The sequence below is a fragment of the Pseudomyrmex gracilis genome, unplaced genomic scaffold (assembly GCF_002006095.1).
Source record: "Pseudomyrmex gracilis isolate BER0280 unplaced genomic scaffold, ASM200609v1 scaffold_59, whole genome shotgun sequence".
Lineage (NCBI taxonomy): Eukaryota > Metazoa > Arthropoda > Insecta > Hymenoptera > Formicidae > Pseudomyrmex > Pseudomyrmex gracilis.
Window position 1 is genome coordinate 187,261 of NW_018020643.1, and position 15,745 is coordinate 203,005.

The 15,745-nt window shown below is 33.6% G+C and overlaps 1 protein-coding gene across 2 annotated transcripts; it reads right to left on the reverse strand.

Annotated features, from left to right (window-relative positions):
- Positions 1-1,975: 1,975 nt before the first annotated feature.
- Positions 1,976-10,150, reverse strand: LOC109854106 (transcription initiation factor TFIID subunit 4). Of its 2 annotated transcripts, none has more exons than XM_020426889.1 (10): positions 8,420-10,150; positions 7,894-8,112; positions 5,466-5,588; positions 5,044-5,379; positions 4,625-4,804; positions 4,257-4,528; positions 3,973-4,139; positions 3,744-3,874; positions 3,323-3,505; positions 1,976-3,193 (listed from the first exon to the last, which is right to left on the reverse strand). In XM_020426889.1, the coding sequence occupies exons 1-10, from the start codon at positions 9,419-9,421 to the stop codon at positions 2,918-2,920; spliced, it is 2,889 nt and encodes a 962-aa protein (XP_020282478.1). In that variant the 5' UTR covers positions 9,422-10,150; the 3' UTR covers positions 1,976-2,917. The 2 variants fall into 2 exon arrangements, with proteins under 2 accessions (XP_020282478.1, XP_020282477.1); XM_020426888.1 differs by having other exon boundaries at positions 7,831-8,112.
- Between the last annotated feature and the right edge of the window lie 5,595 nt (positions 10,151-15,745).

A 15,745-nucleotide genomic window follows, 5' to 3' on the forward strand; every position in this document is an offset into this window, starting at 1 on the left:
GTTTTTGTCTCGAAGTTCGTAAAAAACGGTCTGATATAGGCAGAGGAACATACAGCTAAGTGAAAACTTCTTATGCGTGATGTGCTCGGCGAAGATTGGTACACAATTACGACTCGAAGACGCTTTTTAAATAAAATTATTGTTAAAAATTACTTATTTACACAAGAGATATACATCTGTCGTTATTTCTGTCATAATCATTTATATAGTCAGATGAATATCACACTTTTCGAGTTTCTCATGAAAAATTACCGAATTAATCAGTAACAAAAATAATAAATATGAAATATTCGACTTATACGTGTATATACTGTATAAATTACGTTGCCTCTAATCCGTTTCCGCTTCAAACTGTTACTTGAAATTTTTTTGACAACGCGGTACCAGGTTTCCAATTATATAAACTTTATACAGATCGTATATACATCATGCAATAATACGCTAATATTATGCGATACATTATGTATCTGTAAACATATCTATTTTTCTTTCACACCATATTTGTTCAGTCTTCAATACATATATAAACCCAATCTCGTAAAACCAATTGAAGCAGTTATGTACCGTGTAACAATAACGAACAGTCCATTTTTCATTCTCTCTGATTATTAACACCCGAAAAGGCTAATAAGCTACTCATGTATGTCGGAATATATTGTGATAGAAATAACGCGTAATAACTTTACTTTTATCGTGCTTCTTCTAAAGCCAAGTTGGAAGCACAGAAATCGTTTGGAATAACAAGTATTGATGTTGATATAAATTACTCAGCGTAGAACACTAACATGTGTGGAAATATTTTCATAATGAAATGAACTATGTGCAAATTTATATATAAATATATGTACATATATATATATATATATATACACACACACACAGAACATGATAACAAAACAAGATAATACAATCGGGAGATATTTTTGTACAAATTAAATAAAAAATATAGAATATAGAAATATAGAAAGTTGTTTTTTAGCAAATCAAAACATTTGATTTTCTTGAAAACTAAAGACTTGCACGAAAAACTTATATTCTACATTTTCGATTCTTTTTGCACCAAAAACACTCGTTTTCCAGTTGTATCGTCTGTCCTGTTGTATCTGTATGTGTGTATATATATACATAAGTATTTAATTATTAATTTTATATATGTACATAATTATAACATTGTTAATTTATAGTGGAAATTTTAAAAATTGGCAATATTGGAAAGTACAGAAATTTCACATCATAAAAGTAATATACTTTGTTATTAAAAATTGTTAAGCATATAAACTCCTTTTTTAGTGAGAAAATCGATGTATTGATCATTAAGTATAAAACACTTTTGACACAAATATATAGATATACAAATATACATATATTGTATGTACATACGTCAATATTTTATATACATGTGTCAAGTTTCATATTTAATGATCCAATAATAGTTTTTAATATAAAACTTGCTCTCTTATTTAATATTTAATATCTGACAACATGAAATATTTTATCAAGTATTATATATTGATTGAAACATAAAGTCATATATTTCAGAGCAAAAGTACGGCTGTGTATGAAGATAATGCGAAAGTTATATAAAACGTAATTGACTTAAAAGAAAAAAATTATTAAAATTGTGCTAATTTATATTGCACAAATAATGTCACGTTATACTGTAAATATTTTAATGTGTGTATATATATGTGTGTTCATACGCTACAAAAATTAATAATAGAGATATATACACATATATATATATACATATATATACATATGTAAGTCGTATATATAATTGTTTTTTTGACTGCATGAAAAAAACATAGTGGAGATACAAAATATTGATATGAAAGAATGAAAATCGGGGTTTTCAAGCATGGTTCTCTACGATGTCAGGCACCCACGTACACTTGTGTATTAGCTACTTCCTTTAACATATAAATCAGGTACTCGCTTTGTTTCAATTGATTATGCAAAGCATATCTTTCTTTTCTTTTTTTTTTTTTTTGCATCTTTATCATCGTAAGCAGAATCTGCATCAATTCCACAAAAAAGAAACATAAATACTTAAATTAACATTGATCGAAAAAGAATATCGGTTATATTCTTACTTTTGTAAATATTTCTTTAATAAAAAACGTAACAGCTAATTTTTTTTATAAACACTGAAAATGTAGATTACAACATAATATACTGATAACAATTCCATCTTTCGGTGGAGATTGGCTAAATTCTGTTGTACCAACATCGAAATTATCGCTAGTAGTTATGTGTAAAGATATAGTACAAATTATTCCATACTTTTTGGACAGTGTGCTCGTGGTATTATATCGTATTACATTACAGTTTGCAAAAATATGATTTATACTATCATAACAAAACTCACTTTACACTAGCGCTACAGTGTCCAAAAGTATAGGTCAAATATTACAATGCAGCGATCATATAGTGGCAATATACACTCGCTCCGTTTAATGCATTCACGCGTTTTATTACATAACAATTTTTTCTATATGGCCATACACAACGTTCCCTCCCGCAAAAGGACCTTGTGTAGACTAATCACGAGACGTATGTGCTTCATACACATTCCTCCTTGATACGATCTTGTGTTGAAAAATAAAGAACAATCTATTATATTACAGTTAAAAAACGTATATTACAGTTAAAAAATGTTCAGTCATTTACAATAGGGAAGTAGAGTATCGACATGGTGGAAACAATTTTTTAGTTTGAATGTATGCGGAATTCCAAGCCGACTCTCAACGAGGAGGTTACTTTGCGATACGCAACTTTCGCAATGAAATACACTGTACATTGCAACGTAGAGAAACGTTTCACGATCCATCGAGGCCAGCTCATACAAGACCATGCAGATGATGATACAGCGCCAGATTTCGGGCGGATCACTTAAGTTCCTGCCCTTCATAATACATCACTTCAAGTAGGATTTATACAGCGTTGTACTTCTACACGTGTCTTTCTCCTGTTCAAACAAAAACAATAAATCCCTATAATTCACTCTCTTTACACGTGGTCTCATCGGCATTTGTCTGTTTAATCCGCTTGTCGACGCGTTTGCACCAGACGTGCTTCCCGAGCTAGTCGATCCCGCTGTGTCGAGTTTAGGCTTTTTGCGAGGACCGATTGCTTGCAAAGCTGTTAGATTCGCTTCCCTTTGTCTTAATTCTTCCATCTCTGCACGTTGCATCTGAAACATTTGTTTTTTATTTAAACAAAACCGCATCTGTATAGTAAAACGTTGAAATTTCTCAATAAAAAGCATTGTAGAAAATAAAAGCATTATAGAAAATTAAAAATAAAACCATTTATATCTTACCTCTTTGGCCTTAGCCTTTAATTTGGCTTGTTCAGGATCTTCTGTTTTCGCACGACTTTTTGCTGCGCGTAAAAGCAATTCTCGTTCTTGCTCTTCGTGCCGTTTACGTTCGACTCTATCTAGATCTTCTAGAAACTTTAATTGTGCTTTTACATCTTGTGTTACTTCGTATCTAGGATCAACCTATAAATTATCACGCAAAATTATATATAATTTTTATTAAAGTAATATAATTTTCAATAGTATAATTTTTACTAAACACTCATATGTAACAAATAGTTGTAAAGAAAACAATATTTATTATAATAATAATACAATTTGGTTAGCAATAATTTACATATTTATAAATAAGATATAAAAAAATAAAGCAGAGAGAGAGAGAGGATAGTAAAATGAATAAATTATTTCTTTTGAATCTTACTTTGATAAAATCTATCCTATGTTCTGCAATGACCGCTAATTTTTCTACTAAATTCTTTAACCTCTCTTGAACAGCATGTGAAATTAAAGCTGAAACTTCTTGATTGGGTTCCTCCAGTCCATGGCTAGATGCTAAAACAATACATTACTTGTGTAAACTTCAATCTCGTGATATGATTTTCATACATATATTTGATATTTATAACTTAAGAACTAAATCTACCACTTACCAATTTGTTTAATTTTCTGTTGTAATGATGTCATATGCAAAAATACTTCGTCTTTACAGGATCGTATTTGAGTACCGACAAATTCGGTGGAACCAAGAATTCTTTGAGATTCTTCTGCAAGATTAACACCACCCATAGCTGCTACATCGTTTATGTCATCGTCCGCACTGTATAATAAATTCAATATTTTTTATTATTTACAAAAACAATTATTCTCTTGAATCATTGTTCTTTTATTGCCATTTGTTTTTAATTATACTTTATTTCTAGAACAAAAAACTCACGTATATCCTGCTGACGAAAATGTCTTTTTCTCTTTCTCCTTTGGAGTCGGTTTCTGGACAAGAGAAGGCACTGCGGCTTTATTAACAGTAGTGGTTGTACTAACTGTTTTGCCTTGTGTAATAGTCGTAACTGTTTTAACAACTGTTGTTGCAACTGTGGGTGCTTTTTGAACAACAGGAGCAGTGGGACGAATTCCAGTCAATGCAACGGGAGACGTTTTCACAGCATACGTTGTAGAAGGGCTACGAACCACGGTCGTAATGGGTCGAACCTAAAACCAATTATAAAAATATTTTCTACTTAAAATATTCTCTCAAAATAAAAAACTATAAAAAATGACAAAAACATTACAACAAAAGAATCTTACCAGTCTCTGTTGAACAGGTTGAGCAGGCCGTGGAACGGTTGTTGTAACAACAGTCACTGCCGCCGTCACTGCTGTAGCCACTGTCGGAAGTGGTGTCATCACTCTCACTTGAGTTGTTGCTGTTGTTACAGTCACAGGAACTGTTGCTGTTACCGCAACTGCAGGTCTGTATTGAATTTGCTGTAATAAATAATAAGATTATGCATAAGATTATGACTAAGAAAAATAACTCTTGCAATAATTTTGTTGGGTTTAGAGACATGTGTAAAATATTTTGTTTTTATACCTAAATTGTTATGTCTTTACAAAACTAACATTCTCAAAACTTTATACTTCACATAAATTATATAAATTTTTACAAGATTGATTGTCACATTTCATGTATAAAACATAACATTCGTATAACAGTTAATTTTTACCTGTGTAGCAGTTGGGACAACTGCCGAAGCTATGGAGAAAACAACATTGGCTGGAGGAGGCTTTATTCCATCTATAACTAATTCCTTCGTAACAAGAGCTTGCCGTAAAAGTGGCAAACTCTTCTTCAAAAATCCGATAAGACATGGTTGTGGTGAAGCGTTTAATAATTTTTCGAGCCTGTCACAAAACTCTTCCGGATCGACCTTAGTATCAATCAGCTCTTGTATCAAAGTCCGAACATTGCGTTCCACTGCTTTAGGTTCTCGACTAGATAAATCTAATAAATTCGCTAAGAATTTACGGCACTTTTCTTTGGTATTATCAGTAGTTTGACGCTAAGAGAGAAAAAAGAAAATTATACATTATTTAAAACATATTCTAACACTTATTATTTTAATAAATATATTCATATAAAACATACTGGTGCAGGTGTTTGAACCGTTTGAGCAGTAGTAGCTGTTGACGTAGTGCTAGTTGTTGGTGTTGTAGTCGCTGTTCCTACAGTCGTAGTAGGTGTAGTGATTGTAGGAGCAACGGTAACAGTCTGCAGGAATAGATATAAATAACACAATTATTGTAATGAAAAATTTTCTTATTTTTCATCCTATGTGTGTGCATGATCATTTAAATATATATTACTATAATTTTGTTTCATTGCTGTGTCAAAATATAAAACCTACATATATCCACAGATTATAAAAACAACTACCATGTTTAAAAATCAAAAACCTCTTTGCATGCAAAATCAATTATAATAAAATATAATTAGCTCCAATAAGTAATTTTAATATTGAAAATATATTACACTTATTATGTAAAAAATAAATTGTTTAGTATATTTTTATAACAAATGCAAATATTTGTGTAACACACATCCGCATGTATTGTAACATTTTTCTCTTCTTGTTGTAACATTATAATTATAAAATAACATCAAATCAAACCTATTCTCACATGTAAATTGCATGTGAAACACATGTATATATATTTTATTACATATTTATATACTAAATTCTGTATGTATCAAGATAAAGTACAACTCGATAAAAAGAGACATCTGGAAATTTCAATATAAATCGAACAAAATAACAATAATTTCCAATAATTTGTTTCTCGCATGCACACACAACTAAAAATGTTTTAAATTCTATATTACTACATTCCCAATAAAGTACACATAGCATCTATTTATTCTACATGCATGCATGAGATTCAAAAGTAAATAAAAAGTTTACCTTACTAATTACTGCAAATAACTTAAAAGAATTGTAATAATCTTTATCATAATCCTTTAGAATCAATAACTTACGTAAATTAATCAGTAATTTAAATTTATTATTTTGCAGTAAATTAGATAATAAGATATCTGCATTATATATGAATAGTGTAATTACAATTTTACAAAAAGTAAAAAAATTGCTAAATATTAATATAATATTATTAAATTGTTTTAATCGTGAGAAACATTAATTCGATATATTATTAACTTATAATATTCTATAGAATAATATACGTATATGTATATTCCATAGACGCACTTGTACCTTGTACAGACTCGTATTTCAAAATTTGTTGTACTTACAGTCATTAACCTAACCTAAACTTTTATTCAAATAGTAATAAACAATATCTTTATGCTGTTTGAATAATTTAGTAAATATCAAATACTTTATACAATTACTTTATCGAACAATTTACTTTAGTTTTTCAAAAAACACTTGTAATATAAATTTTTTAACGAAATTATGTTGTTACATTATAAGTTTTGTGTTACTTAAATCGAAATAGTTTGTGTATTTGAGAATTATATTTATAGGTTTATATAAATAATGTTCTACTAATATTTCTAACACTCACATTCTATTACAAATATATTTATAAGAATTAAATTTATAGAAATAATATAGATTTTTATATGCGTCTGTATTGGAAAACAATAATTCACAACATATACAAAATTAAACCAAATATATTTATATATTAAAACTACAAGACAAATAAATAAACTGTAATAAATATTCTAAATTATGTAATTGTTGTACACATATATATTTCCCATCTCTCTTTTATAACTGTTATACCTCACCCAATAATAGTTTTGACCAATTCATGCAATTTATATATTTAAAAAAATAAAATATAAATCTTTTTTTAAGTTTTATATTCCTTAGAACTCGAATAATACTACTAGACAATTTTTTTGCAAAGAAATGCAAAACTCAAGTAATAATGAGATTTTTTATTATTTATTCCTATAGAAAAGTTGCTAAAAACTTGTCTCTAAATATAGAGTATCTCAAAAACCTACTTAGACTTATATTTTATATATGTATAAGACAAATTCTTTAGAACATTTCAAGACAAAGATCTAATGTAAAAATAATAAAGCTATAATAACTTTTAAATGAGTGATTAAATATCTATTATAGATTTATTATTTTTATAATAGAATTCTCTAGTTTTTAATGTTTCACAGTACCTATTTAAAGATTTCAATAGTTTTAAAACATTCTATGTGTGTATGTGTATATGTCAACTGTGTTAACGTGATTTTTTTTATGCATAGTGCTTAGAAATACTTATGCACTAAGTATTTGCAAACAATAAATATAAAAATAATTGATATTCTTATGATATATAAATATTCAAATTGAAACGTATACAGACTGTAAACATAAAATACATTGGCTGTGATAACACCATTCCACAGAAAATAAAATCACAAACTAATAAATCTCTACAGCAGCACTACATCGAGTCTTGTAAGAGGTATAAAAGTGCGTCACCTGAACAGATTTTCTTAGAGTGGCGAGTGGTGGGCCAGTGAACTGAGTATTCAGCCTACTTACGGCTGGTACTGAAGCTATGCGATAAGTTGTGCCTGGAGTTGGAGCAGCAGCAACAACTGCGTTTCCAGTTATACTATTTGGAGTAACTGCAGTACCAGCAGGAGTACCCGCAGTAGGAGCTGGACCAACTCTGAGCAACTGAAATTGGCCATTTTCGGTTTTTAACAATAGGTGACCTTGAGTACCAGGTTGAAGACTGTGAAGTGCCTGTAACGTTATCTGAAAATTGAAAAAAAAACATTACTATTGTTATATGTTATATCTGATATTATATATTATATATATTATTATACATTGTATTTATTTATTATATTAATTAATGTTTTTTATAATTATAAGTGCACAATCTGTTATAATCGTTGTATATACATGTTATAAAGAACACAAAAATAATATGATATAAAAAAAAGCATTAATTTTATATATAATAAAAAATAAATTATTAAAATATTATGCAACTAAATAACATACAAAGCAATATGTATACACTTAACAAACTCTTATTACTTATAAATGTTAAACTTACCCCTGGAGTTCCTGGTCTTGCTTGGACCAATTGATGTTGTCCAATTACAACTCTCGATGTAACTTGTTTATTAGCTTGCTGTCCTGCCACTGGTGTGGCTGGACGCATTGTATTTACATTGAGAATTTGAACATTACTGGGTACTAATGCAGAAGTAACTCCAGCTTTGGCTTGTAAAGCTGTACTGACTGCATTTCCAGCTATAGAAACTGGAACTGTCATTGGAACAGAAACCATCCCACCTGGTGCTACACTGGTCTTGATCACTAGAGCTGTCGGTTTGTTCACCGTAGTCACTGTTTGACTGCCTGTTTGACTGACAGAACCAACATTGGTAACAACATTTGACGTAGTCTGCAGCACAGCCTGTGAAGTTATACCTAAGGTACCATTTGCCAACTGACTAACAGTCTGAGTGGGAAAAGAAATTTTGTTATTGGCATTTGCTACTCCAGTAGTAGCTATAACTTGCCCAACTGTAGGATAGATAATCTTCACTGGCTCCTGTGTCTTTGTTAAACTTGATATATTTGTAGTTTGATTATTAGACACCTGATGAGTGGTCACTTGATTGATATAGGTAGCAGGAGATATTCCTGGCGGTTGTGTATGTTGTTGCTGCAGTTGTTGCTGCTGTTGTGTGGTAATAACCTGTGTCACTGGCACCACTGTATTTGAAGTAACCACATTTACTGGTAGCAGAGTGCTGGTGGTAATAGACTTGGTGACCTCCTGAGTCATCAGACTGTTCACAGTAGTCGCACCGCCGCCGTTCGAAACCCCATGTTTCTGCGGTTGCACCGCGGCGATGGTGCCCCCGTTGGATATAGCGCTATTCACCTGATGATTCTGCTGGCCGACCGACGCGGAACTCACTTGATGGCCTGCCACGGTTGGCGTGGACGTTACGAGCTGTGTCTCCAGAGAGCCTACTATCGCGTTCACTGCGGATTCGTCGACATCCGTGCTCAGAGCTTCCTCCAGAAACTTAGCTGACGCCATTTTCTTCCAATTTTCAACTGTAAACTCATCTGCGCATGCGTTCGTCGTACTTTCTCATCGAGCATTGCCTTATCCCCACCCCTGCTAGCAGCACGGCGGAAAATTGCACGCGGAGAATAATCCACTGTTTATTGTCGGGCGGTATACCCGCCAATCGCATTTCGTCATTATTCTATGGATACCGGACTGGCCTCGCGTATTCTTAATAAATCGCGTATATTCGCGGCCGCGCACTTCTTACAACGACAGGCCGCACGAGGCCGCCGCGCACACCGTGTGTGCTATGGCTGTCCCAAGTACGCACGCAACACGTCACCCGCCAAAATGGCTATCTTCGAAAATGCACTCGACACGATTTTATTCGGATAATATTTACCAATGCGGATCCATCTACAAGTGCACCAAACAAAAATTTTAATACGAGTTTAATAAACAGTTTTCCGTGCGAAAGATCGATTTGATCACACTTCCTGTGTCTGAGATAGACCGTGCTAACTCCGTCAAGAGCGATCGTTCTCGGCGTTCCTTCGTTCGATCGTTACGATCTAAGATACCGATTCGCTGTTATGACACCTGACATATATTCACGAGGTGATATCTCGCAGAATGTAACGCGTAATCTCAATTCAGCTAATTTGTTTTTCCAAAAATACCAAGTATCAGCCGAAGATCTTACTTGCCGCGTGATTTTTTTACCGCGCTGCGAGCGTGCCTCTCACACTCTGGTCTACCACGCTTCTGCACGCTTCCGTACGGTTCCATCAGACCATATATATATATCAACGCACGCACACACATGCAGATCGTACATTTTTACAAGCATGGAATAAGAAATTACTGTAGAGAGCGAAATACATGTGGTTCGTGCGAGCCAACGCTCGCGACGGAAATTGGTTGCGTTCAGAAAACTCAACAGTTGCGCAACGGTTCAGAGATGATCGCTTGTGATAGGACTATTCCTCAAAATCTAATTCAGTTTGAAAACTATGATCCAATCATAAGCAATCATCTCACAAACCGTTGTGAAACTGATGAGTTTCCGAACGTAACCACTGCCTGTTAAGAAGTAAAATAGTGAACAGTGAACGCTTTTCTGAAATTATGGCAAACAAATTATAAAAATAATTATTATGGAAAAGTGATTCTTCTAAGGCTGCGTTCGGGGAGCGCGCTATCAGCAATGTTGCATCATTCCATCTTTGTTGCTCATTAGATGTAAAACGCAGCCTTAAGCCTCTTGCACAATGCGAGGGAATAGCGATAGCGATAGAAACAACATCAGTTTTAAAGCCCCTTGCACAATGGAAGGAATAGCGATAGCGATAGAAATAACAAAAGTTTTTAACACAGAATTCCAACTCGTCGGAAATTTTATCGCTATTGCTTATTCCGATTTTCTGATCTGCATTGATACATGTGTAGTTTTGTATGTTAGATTCCGCTGTTCCCCTACCTTTATTTTTAAATATAAACTCTTAAAAACTTTTGTTATTTCTATCGCTATCGCTATTCCGTCCATTGTGCAAGAGGCTTTAGGCTGCGTTCGAGGAACGCGCTATCAGCGCTGTTGCATCATTCTATCTTTATTGCTCATTAGATGTAAAAGATAGAATGACGCAATAGCGCTGATAGCTTAGACCATATATACTTATAGACACGGCCTGTAGATATGAATCCACGAGTCGAGGTGAAGCAAAGATAATATCATCTACGTGACGTCACATGTGGGCATTTCAGCAATGGCTAAATACGGCCTCGTAGATGATATTGGGTGCGTTCAGACAACTCAACGGTTGAGAGATCATCACTTATGATAGGACTATTCTTCAAAATCTGCAACGGTTCCAAAAGTATGATCCAATCAGAAGTGATTATCTCTCAACCGTTGTGCAACTGTTGAGTTGTCTGAACGCACTCATTATCTTATCTTGAAGGCAGTTATCTGAAGCCGTCCATAAACGCGCCTTTGCTTTGCCCACATGTGACGTCATGTAGATAATATTATCTTTGCTTCAAGATAGTTGTCTGAAGCCGTGTCTATAAGTATATATGGTCTAAGGCTGATAGCGTGCTCCCCAAACGCAGTCTAAAGCCTCTTGCACAATGCGAGGGAATAGCGATAGCGATAAGCAATAGACAAAGAATTCCAAATCGTCGAAAAATTTATCGCTATTGCTTATTCCGTTTTCTGATCTGCATTGATACATGTGTATTTTTGTATGTTAGATTCCGCTGTTCCTACCGTTATTTATGAATATAAACTCTTTAAAATTAGTGTTTCTATCGCTATCGCTATTCCGTCCATTGTGCAAGGGGCTTAAGATATAAAGTTTGTTCGCGTCGCATGCCCCGACATGCTTCTACTCGCCCCAACGCGCTCTAAGGCTAATATTACATTTGTCGTACGACAAAGATTTTAAGTATGTTGATTGGCTATCAGATAGAGTTTTATAAAGAACTGTATTTGATAGCCAATCAATGTACTCTTAAAATCTTTGTCGTGTACGACAAATGTAATACTAGCCTAACAGCGAATTCGGTATCCTGCATTAGTGCGCAACTTTTTTTATTGAAAAAATTTATTAAACAAGTTTTGAAGTTTCATTGAAAAAAAGCGCGTTGAAGCATGTTGGGGCATGCGACGCAAACAAACCTATAATTTTATATTAAAGCAACTTTGCATTGAAAACTTGATCGGAGTAATACCAATCATCGTTATGATTGCTATCTGACGAGTAAGAAATGATCGATTGTGATTGGTTGCTTTGCTCTCTACATAAATAACATCATTACACTTTGTGTATAGCTTTGATTAGAGAGAAGCCTGAGAACGGCTATCTCTTTATACGTTCAGATTAATTAATTAATAAACTAAAAATCTCTTATATATTTTTCATTATGTATTAATTATGGACTGCTAGTTGGTATTTTCATGCTATAATCAGAGAAAAAAAAGGCCTGGTCCATAAGAAACTGTGTAATTACTTTTCCGTCCCGTAAACTAGCGCATGTCCACGGGTGGTGCACATTGGAACTACGCAGCCATGTCCACGAGCGACTTGTCGGTACGTACGCTATGTCCAAACGTGGACATGGTTTTATTTTGTGCTACGTCCACGACCGTGCAGTTCTATTCCGTGCTGTGCGCACAAGTCCAAGGCTGCGTTCGGGGAGCGCGCTATCAGCGCTGTTGCATTATTCTATCTTTATTACTCATTAGATATAAAACAAAGATAAAATGACGCAATAGCGCTGATAGTGTGCTCCCCGAACGCAGCCCAAGTGTCGAGTTGAGAAATATCGAGCAGCCCGGCCAGTACCGAGAACATCGAGGTGATAAGGATACGTACACAAGCGAGAACCGCCGTCTGTGTACGCTCACGGAAGAGTGCAGACATACTGTGTCTGTTCTTTTTACCTGAACTGGCTGCACTAGTTCAGAGTTTATCTTTTTCACTCGACATTGGAAAAAGAAAGATAAACTCTAAACTAGTGTAGCCAGTTCAGGTAAAAAGAACAGACCTACTATGTTCCGTTTCCTTTACACCAAACTGTAAGGCGAGACACGAGGCACGTTTACGTTGCGCGTTTGTTGCGTATGACAACGTGAAATGCTTTCTCAAGATTTCCAGTCTTGGAAAAAGTATACATAATATTAGTGATAATATTAACTCTTCTCTCTGATAGTACACTCCAAAGGACCCTCTTAAAGCCCGTTCTACATTAAGCGCAAGATACAAACGCAATTAGCAGGTTTCGTGGAATTGACCAATCACGTTGGTCAATTGGCTGATTTAATCAATGCGATTAGTCAATTCCATTCGAGATCAACTTGCGTTTGCGTCTTGCGCTTAATAGAACAGGCTTAATTGCTGTATTTCGTTGGGTAATGTCGTGAAATTATCTCTCATTGCTCTGTAGATAATTAATTGGTTTGTTTGAACCGAGTGATGGTAAAGTAGTAAACTATGTTTTTTTTTACCAATACGGATGGAATCGTATTCTCGAAATGATTAATGTCAACAAAATCATTTTTGTCTATTTTTTGCACGACATTCTAGCAAATTAGTATAAACAGAAAAAAGACTGAGAGCGGCCATTCTATTGTAGTTTTTTACGACGGTTTCAGCCGCTGATTTTAACGTTATATCCACAAAAGTAGGATCTTAAAGACCGTTCTACATTAAACGCACGACGCAGGTCTTGTGGAATTGATCAATCACGTTGGTCAATTGGCTGATTTGACTGTGTGAGTAATCAATTCCATAAGACTTGCTTTTAACGTAGAACGGCCTTTGAGATCCACTTTTGTGATTGGATATAGCGCTAAAACCAGCGGCTAAACTCGTCGTAAGAAACTACAATAGGATGGCCGCTCTCAGTCTTCTCTCTGGTACTATATATATCGTGACTTACTGTTAGCGATACAAGTAACATCAACTATAAAGCGTCGTTAGAGAAACAAGGACATACATATGTAAAAAGAGATTATATTAGATTTAAATGTATTATAGATTGTGTATTGTAGGGTTCCAAATCATAGTCTAATAGTCTTATTACATTCTTCAATGTCTATCTTGGATACTTTTTGGTTTTTTTATAAATACCTCTCTTGAACTTCAAATAACAGTACACTAAAAGTAGAGTGAATTGTTAACTTCAACAATTTTTGTTAAGTTTTCGATATATTGAAAAGTATCTAAGATTAATTTCATTATTTTTTTTTATTCTGTAGAGCCGTTTTTCTCCGAGCAATAAATACAAAATGCAATCTAAAATACGAATTACTAGTTCGATCGGTATAACAGGAAAGTCCAGGACCCTCTTAACTTTTTTCAAAAGATACTAGGGAAAAGTAAGGAGAAAAACGTAGTACATGTTCTATTAAATTTGCTTGTGAACTGTTATATTCCTAATTCCTTAACACTGTTACATTTATGTTTACGTTTATGTTTAAATTATGTTTATCGTACGTATTTATGAACGATTTGTGGACTATTTTGACGTAAAAGAATTTTTAGAATTCACTATATATTTCTCAAAAAAAAGTCAGCTTTTTATATCTCAAATTGTAGAAATAAATTCTGAAACTAAATGAAAATTAAGATGTTAGACGCGTTTTAATTTAGAAAAAAATGAGAAATCTCATATTACAGAATTTACATAGAAAACTTTTGAAACTTCTTGTGCATAGATTTCTTTATTTAAATTAAATTTATTTAACAATCAATATTAAATTGAAGATCTTCCTCGGGCTCATGAAGTTTATTAAACTTAATAAATGAATAAATAAGTCTTAAAGAGCCGTTCGCGCAGGATGTTGTGCGGAAAATATGTCTTATATGTGTATACACACATATAAATTTATTTATTTTGAAAATTTTTGAAAAATGTTTCAATTCATATGAAACAATTGTAAAAAATGTATAGAAATTATTAGATATAGACTTTTTTTTATTAATTGAATTAGTATGAGATAATCAACTCGCATAGAACTCCATTAGACGTCTATTAGACGTCAGTAGCTCCATGCAATATTTAATAAATGTCTAATAAGAATTTTGTTCTTGTGTGAAAAAATAATATCCGATTAATTATCCCTATAAATTTGTTTTTATATACTAGAAAAATTGGAAGAGATAAAAGAAAAAATAAAGAGAGAGAGAGAGAGAGAGAGAAATATATGTTGCTGTTTTAAACAATAAAAGATGGTGCTTATTTTTAATGAAGAAAAAAGCTTTTGAAAGATTTTTGACAATTTATTCTCTGCGTTGTTAATAAAAACTTTAACTGAAACAATCAGCAACAGTTAATTACGCGTTTTAAATGTGAAAAAAAGATGAAGAATACAGCCATTCACGTTCTTGAGGCCATTCCTGATGGCGTCCGCCAGGCGAACCTTGCGGAGAGTCAAGATCAAGATCAAGGTGCTACACTGCCATGAGCTTGGTCGCCCGGATCCAGCCAGGCTCTCCGTCGTGAATACGATAAGGCCACGCGAGCGCTCGTGTTGGTACGCGCTACTACGATATCCTCGGCACCATCACGCGTCGTCGGTGTGACCTACTAAGCGTTGAAACGTAGTATATATACACAGCCCTCGCGTATGGTTGGAAGAAGCAATGGAAAAAGGAAAGAGAGCAAAAGCGAACAGAAGAACCCTGAAGGGTGAAAATCCGCAACATCTTCTTGTTTGGTATTCTTCTTGGACAGTTGCGCTTCAGAGGAATCACCTTATTAATTAAGTTGAATCGTAAATAAACATGTATTTGCCAGAGCTGTGTCTTTTGCATACTTAAATTTATACGAGAACAGTGTTTACAA

Coding starts and splice junctions, on each gene's coding strand:
- LOC109854106 (XM_020426888.1), bottom strand. CDS start 9,421: ATGGCGTCAGCTAAGTTTCTGGAGGAAGCTCTGAGCACGGATGTCGAC. Junction 8,113..8,419: donor CAAGACCAGGAACTCCAGGG/GTAAGTTTAACA, acceptor TTCAATTTTCAG/ATAACGTTACAGGCACTTCA. Junction 4,140..4,256: donor TTTTCGTCAGCAGGATATAC/GTGAGTTTTTTG, acceptor TTTATTATACAG/TGCGGACGATGACATAAACG.